This window comes from Chrysochloris asiatica, unplaced genomic scaffold (genome assembly GCF_000296735.1).
Source record: "Chrysochloris asiatica unplaced genomic scaffold, ChrAsi1.0 scaffold00085, whole genome shotgun sequence".
Classification (NCBI taxonomy): domain Eukaryota; kingdom Metazoa; phylum Chordata; class Mammalia; order Afrosoricida; family Chrysochloridae; genus Chrysochloris; species Chrysochloris asiatica.
In genome coordinates this window covers 5588891-5594890 of record NW_006408603.1, presented here as the reverse complement: position 1 = coordinate 5594890, position 6000 = coordinate 5588891, and the positions used below count along the sequence as shown (strand labels likewise).

At 48.7% G+C, this 6000-nt stretch overlaps 1 protein-coding gene across 2 annotated transcripts in view; it reads right to left on the bottom strand.

Moving 5' to 3' along the window:
- Positions 1–709: 709 nt before the first annotated feature.
- The window catches only part of KCND3 (potassium voltage-gated channel, Shal-related subfamily, member 3), a 331821-nt gene continuing 326530 nt past the window's right edge, over positions 710–6000 (bottom strand). The window contains exons 3-7 of one of the 2 annotated variants that reach the window (XM_006865914.1): positions 5046–5147; positions 4652–4741; positions 2938–2994; positions 1604–1848; positions 769–971 (exon numbers count right to left, since the gene is read on the bottom strand). In XM_006865914.1, coding sequence (XP_006865976.1) covers positions 770–971; positions 1604–1848; positions 2938–2994; positions 4652–4741; positions 5046–5147 — 696 coding nt within the window. In that variant the 3' untranslated portion in view covers position 769. Of the gene's footprint in view, positions 972–1603; positions 1849–2937; positions 2995–4651; positions 4742–5045; positions 5148–6000 lie in introns of both variants that reach the window. The other variant, XM_006865915.1, reaches the window with a different exon arrangement.

The following is a 6000-nucleotide window of genomic DNA, read 5'->3' as shown; positions in this document are numbered from 1 at the left end:
AGGGGAGACAGGGACAGACAGGAAAGGGTTGCTTGTGTGGTCATCAGGTCAGCTGGGCCTTGGGGACCCAAGCTCAGTTGACCTCACCCACCTGGGGGAATGGAGAGAGAACTCAGCAGTAACTGACTTCTTAGCCTAAAAGCTTTTTCTATAAAAGGAGGAAAAAACGAAACAAAACAAAATCCCTCACAAAACGCATTGATTTGGTTCAAAGGTGTTGGGTCCATGGAGAAAAACACTTCACAAAAAATCCGTTGGTGTTTTTTTTTTTGTTTTGTTTTCCACCTTTTCCCATGAATAAATATTATCCATTAAGGGCCTTGAAAAAGGTGCTTCAATACACAGTGTTATATTTTCGTCCTGTTTTGCATGTGACTACAGCCTCTGTGCTGCTCTTGGTCTTGCATTTTCCTCACTGGGGTCTCCAGAAACAACTGTTATTTGGCGTGAGGCTCACATCTCCAGGCCTGTCCTGGAACACAGCCTATACCCCCACTGCCCCATCCCTCGCCCCCCACCCGCCCTCCCTTCTTCCGGCCCCAGTGAGACCCAGGATCCTGGCCTGGGGCTCTGTCCACGCCAGCAGGAGTGAACGCCAGGCGCCCCTTTGCTGCCTCTTTTTCTTTCCAGGCACAAGTTTCAGTGCTAGGGGTGCAATGGGACAGGCAGAAATAGTGGGGAAAGGGGGAGGGAGTGGTCCCAGTGGCCACCCACCAACATGCCAGCCCCCTTTGCTTCCCACTACCCTCTGACCCTCTGTCCAGTGGCTTTACAAGGCGGAGACCTTGACAACGTTGCTGGCTACGGAGGGAATGTTCGTGTTAGGGCCCGGGCTGGCAGGGGGAGGCCGACTTTCCCCCTCGGGGGTTAGCGCTGGGGGAGTGGGGATGCTGATGATAGCTGTGGTGATCTGGGACATTTTGCAGTTTGGTCTCAGTCCGTCGTCTGCTTTCAAATTAAGGCTGGAGCGACTGGGATAGAAAAGAGTGAGTTGGTGATGGCAAGCCTCCCCAAGCTTCTGTTACCCCTACATTTCTTGCCCAGAGTCACTAGGACCAAATTTTGGTGTCCCTTCTACCTCTGCCTTTGGTAATCAGCTTGTACCAGGGCCCTTCAAAAAAGCCCATTATCTTTCAATTTCATTTTACCAAAAAACTTTTAGAAGCCCACTCGAATGATTATTCCTAAACCACTCACAATTCAGGATGCACATCCTCCCCCTCCAATGGATCATGGTATTTGACTTTTGCTTTCTCTGAATCCCCTGCAACTCATTAGACATAGTGGGAGGGAGGGGCAAGTCAGTTGGTGTTTCCAAATCTGTCAGGGACAAGCCATTCTTTGCACTAAGGTAGGAAAGTTTTGCATTTGTTTTTCTGAGTATGTAAACCCACATTCCGGACTAAGCCTGCTATAGTATCTTCCAACAGCATAGCAAAGTTTAACCTGCAAGGATGAAAAGTAAGGTGTGGGGGAGAGGCAGGCAGAGGGAGCACATGTGTTAGACAAGGGGAGGCTAAAGGACCCCCAAGGTTCTTCTACTCTGAGATTGCTTAACTCCATGACTGGAATGATGGGGGTTACGGGGACAATAGTCACTCACCTGGTAGTGAGGGAGGGCTGCTCGCTGCCCTGGATGTGGATAGTGCTGAGTTCTTGCATGCTGCGCAGGCGGGTGGCTGGCAGGTTAGAATTGGGCAGGTGTGTGGTCTTCTTACTGCGGCGGGAGCAGCAGGTGGTCGTGAGGCCTGGATGGCTGGACAGTGAGGGGCTTCTTGTGGATGGGTAGTTCTGCATGGACTCCATACAGTTCTGCTCAAACATCTGCTCATCAATAAACTCATGGTTCTGTGGGAGGCAGAAGGAGGAGACGTAGGAAAGGAGGTGGTGGGGGGAGGTGAGCCCCCATAGTCTATATGGCTACCAATCTCTGTTCTGGGCCTTGAAGGAGGGGCTCCCAGCTGCCTGGAGCACAGATCAACATTCAGGAGGGGTGAAAGCCCACAGGTATCAGATGAGAAAGAGGAGAAACATCTTGGCAGCCCTGGCCATCAGATTGAAGGATGGGGTCTGCACTTGCTTGTTAAGTCAGGATGTGACCCACACCCCATCCAAAGCTCTGCGCTTCTAAGGTAGTGCATTATAAGAGCTAGAAGCAAGAAGTCTACTTTTCCCCTGCACCATGTCTACTGGGGTCATGGGCTATGAGCAGTGGGTATGCTAGTTTGTCTTTTCTGGATTTAATGGGCGAGATCTTTATGATCTTGGGTAAAGGGCCCTGGATTATTCCTAGAATTGGGAAAACATTGCTCTTGATGGTCAATGGGTTAAATGATCAGGGATATGACTTAATTCTTGCTCCCTCTCCTGATTATGGAATATGGATCCTTAATATACCTAGAGACACAGGATTTCCAAAGTCAAGCGTAAGCATGGGAAAGGAATGCTAACAGCCAGTCTCCTGATTGGAGGCGTGAGGACGAGATATAGCCTAACATGGGACAACTAAAATATGACTGGTCAAGGTGACTACAATCCTATGAGCATTAATGGTCTGGCCAAGGCTGCCAGAGTGAGGAAATTTGCAGAGAAGTAGCATGAGAACAGAGATAAGAGAGAGACTAGCCCTTACAGCCAATCCCAGGAGTCCCCATGGATTGGGGGAGGTGGCACAGGGACCCTACAGTGGTGCCATCTTCCACCACCCCTCAAAGCCCCTAGGGAGGTCAAAAGAGGGCATCAGAAAGGCAGTTGGGTGATTCAGCACAGGGGCCTGGAAGCCTGAGCTGGTGTTGGGTGTGACAGCAGAGGTAGGGTAAGCCCCAGACGACCCAGCAGCACATGCACAGAACTAGACCAGGAGATAAAAAGAGGAGAATCCACAGACTCAGAAGAATCAGAGAGAAAAACATCAATTGAATTTTTAAAAAGTTATACCTTGATGGTTGAGGTTCGTACAGATAACAGGGGATCATCCACAAGATAGGACAACCCCTACAGGACAACATGCCAACAGAAGATAAAAACACCATTGATTGTACATTCCAGCATTCCCAAGCTCAGTTTTGACATTCGCTTTCTTAATCCCTGCATTCCACCCTTTGAGTTCAACATACCATCCCTTCCTCCCAGCATTCTACCCCTTGGTTCCAACATACTCAAACCCAACATTCCACTCCCCAAATTCTGCCTCTTCTATCCCAACATTTGGCCCCCTTGAGCCCAACATTCCTTTTCTAAAATCCAGCATTCCATTTTAGAATCCCATCATCCCACCCCACAATCCAACATTCTTTTGCTGCAAATTCAGCAATCCAGCCTTCAGTGACAGCATTCCATCCCTCAGTTCCAAAATTTCATTTCTTCAATGCCAACATTCCAGCCCCTCACCCCAAATATTTTTACATGTTTTTAAATTTGCACATTCCCAGCACATGCAACTTGGAAAGGGCAGTTGGGTCTGGGCCTATCCCTTTGGCTTCAGCACTTCTCTAAGTCCTTGAAATCAAATGACAGGTATACTATATTCCTGGCTCTTAGAGCTAAGCAATATTGGATGAGTCCTGAAAACTAGGGCTTGCAGGGGACCGTCCCATTTTGGAAGTCCTCATTGGGTTCAACTGCCACCCACAGTGTCCACATTTGGCTTAGCTTAAGAGTCATTTAGCATCTATTCTCCCATGTATCCGGGAGGCCAAGATCTAGAACATTTGGTGTTAAAAAATTCCTTTCTTAGTGTGCTCTTGAGGGAGGGAGGTTTTTAAAAGGACGAGCGAAGGGTTTCACTTTGTTGCTCTCTGGCTGTCCACCCTGATTTCTCCTCCCTGCCTGCTAGTCCTAGCATTTTTTTTTTTTTTTTTTTGCCAAGGGTCCAGGGTTAGCCCCACTGCCCTTCCTTTCCAGTCTGTTGGTGAGGCACAAGCATCATTCCACATTCCAGTCATGGCACCCTAAGCCATGACTTTCATTAACAATCAGCCTTTCAGGATCTGAACTCTTGGGAATTGCAGAGTGATTGACAGGGGGTTGTTATTGTTGTTAAGTGCCATAGAGTTGGTTCTGACTCATAGCCACTCTGCATAGGGTTTCTGAGTAGCGGCTGGTGAGCTTGAACCGCCGACCTTGCAGTTCAAACTGACTTTGCATTCCAGCGCATTAACCCACAGCGCCACACCAGGAGTCTTTACTGGGGGATAGTACTGATAAACTCCCTGGCTAGAGAAATAGATGCAATGCCTCCTTCATCTACTGTTTCCTGCTCTGAAAGGCATGTAGCGATCGAAGGGGCCCACAGATTGCATCAGCTGAGCAACAGGGGTGGGGCAAGAAGGGATGCTGTCTCTGCTATTCTGTAGTGATCTAGTACAAATTCAGTCTTAGTTGTGGAGGGAGATGCCCATCGGAACATCAGAACTGAGAAACCAATAGCCCCTCAGTAACCAGGCCATGGACCATGGGTTTGTGTGGAAAGTCTTCTCTATGCTGCTGCAGGATAGAGCAGTCCTCCCCAGATTTCATCTCACTCCTTGAGCCACCTGCCTGAGGGGTGATAGAGTGACCTCGCCACTACCCTTTGGATCTGAAGAAGACAGCATTCAAGCTCAGAAAGGGGCCAGAGGTCAGGGAGGAGAGGGAGATGGCAGGGACTTACAGTGGTTTTTTCCAGGCAGTGCAGCAGGTGATGGTGCTGGCTCTCAATGAGCGAGGTGGTCTTTCCCATGTGCTCCTCCTCTGGGGTGCCCTAGGAAGAAAAGACGAGCTGCTGAGTATAAGGTGAGTGACTCCTCTTTCACAGGAGATAGGAAAGGCACCAGAAAAGTCTCGCTGAATCAGATGTGAGTCTGCGGGCTCTTGTCTGGATTAGGAGTAGTGTTGATAACCATATGGAAGAGGTATGTTGGAGATCTGATACCTGGGGAAAGTTTGCAAACATGGCTTTCTCAGGGGGTAGGGGTTTGTGGGTAGGAAGGCTGGTGCCCTGGAAAAGAGAAAAAAGCCCGTCTTCTCACCCACTTCCCACAGCCCAGGCCTTTTTGGCACCTTACCATCAGCTCCAGAGCCTCATTGAGGAGTCCATTGCGCTTGCTGTGCAGGTAGGCATTGGAGCTGCCTGTTTTGGCCACACGGATCCTGGCAAGGCGGGCTTTCTGTGATTGGCAGAGACAAGAGTGAGGGAGACTGAGATATAAAAAGATAGTGAGCCTGGCAAAGCCAGAGAGTGGGCTGTCCCCCATGGGGATGTGCTCCCAGGTGATGTCCGATGAAGGGAAGGGGGCTGCTTCTTTTGGGTTCATGGATCTCTGGTTGTAGACCTTGGACGGGGTCTGAGACAGTGTTTCCTTTTTGTGTAAGTTGGTCACGAACAGAGTTCCTAGGGGTTTCCACTCATCTCTCCAGCAGGTGTAATCTTGGCAAGAGAAAAGTCTCTTGACCTTTATATACTCAGCAGCTCACAGTGCTTTGTGCTATTGGGGTATGTCTTATCTCTAAGTAGACTGCAAGTTCCCCAAAGGACTATATATCTCTCCTGATTCTCCCCCACCATCCAGTGCAGGCCCCTGCATACTAAACTGGTGCCCACATATTAGTTAATTATAAGAAAAGCAAGGAGTTTGTATACCTGCTGCTCAACACTTAACTCCCTCCCTGCTTTCCTTTTTTCCCTCAGCACTAAACACTAACATTGTCTATGTTCTATTGATTGATCTCACTGCTGTCTCTCTCCACTAGAATGTAAATTCCTTGAGGGTAGGCATTTCTATTTTGTTTACTGATATATCTGCAGTGCCTAGTACCTAATGTTACAATTGTTAAGTTGTCTTCAAATTGATTCTGACTCACGATGGGCCCCAAATGTGCGTACAACTGCATTCCCTAAGGGTTTTCAAGATCGGGCCCTTTCAGAAGCAGGCTATTAGGCTGTCAGAAATCTAGGGCCTCTGAGTGGGTTTTAACCGCCAGTCTTTTGACTAGTAGTTGAGTCTTACCTGTTTTGTTACT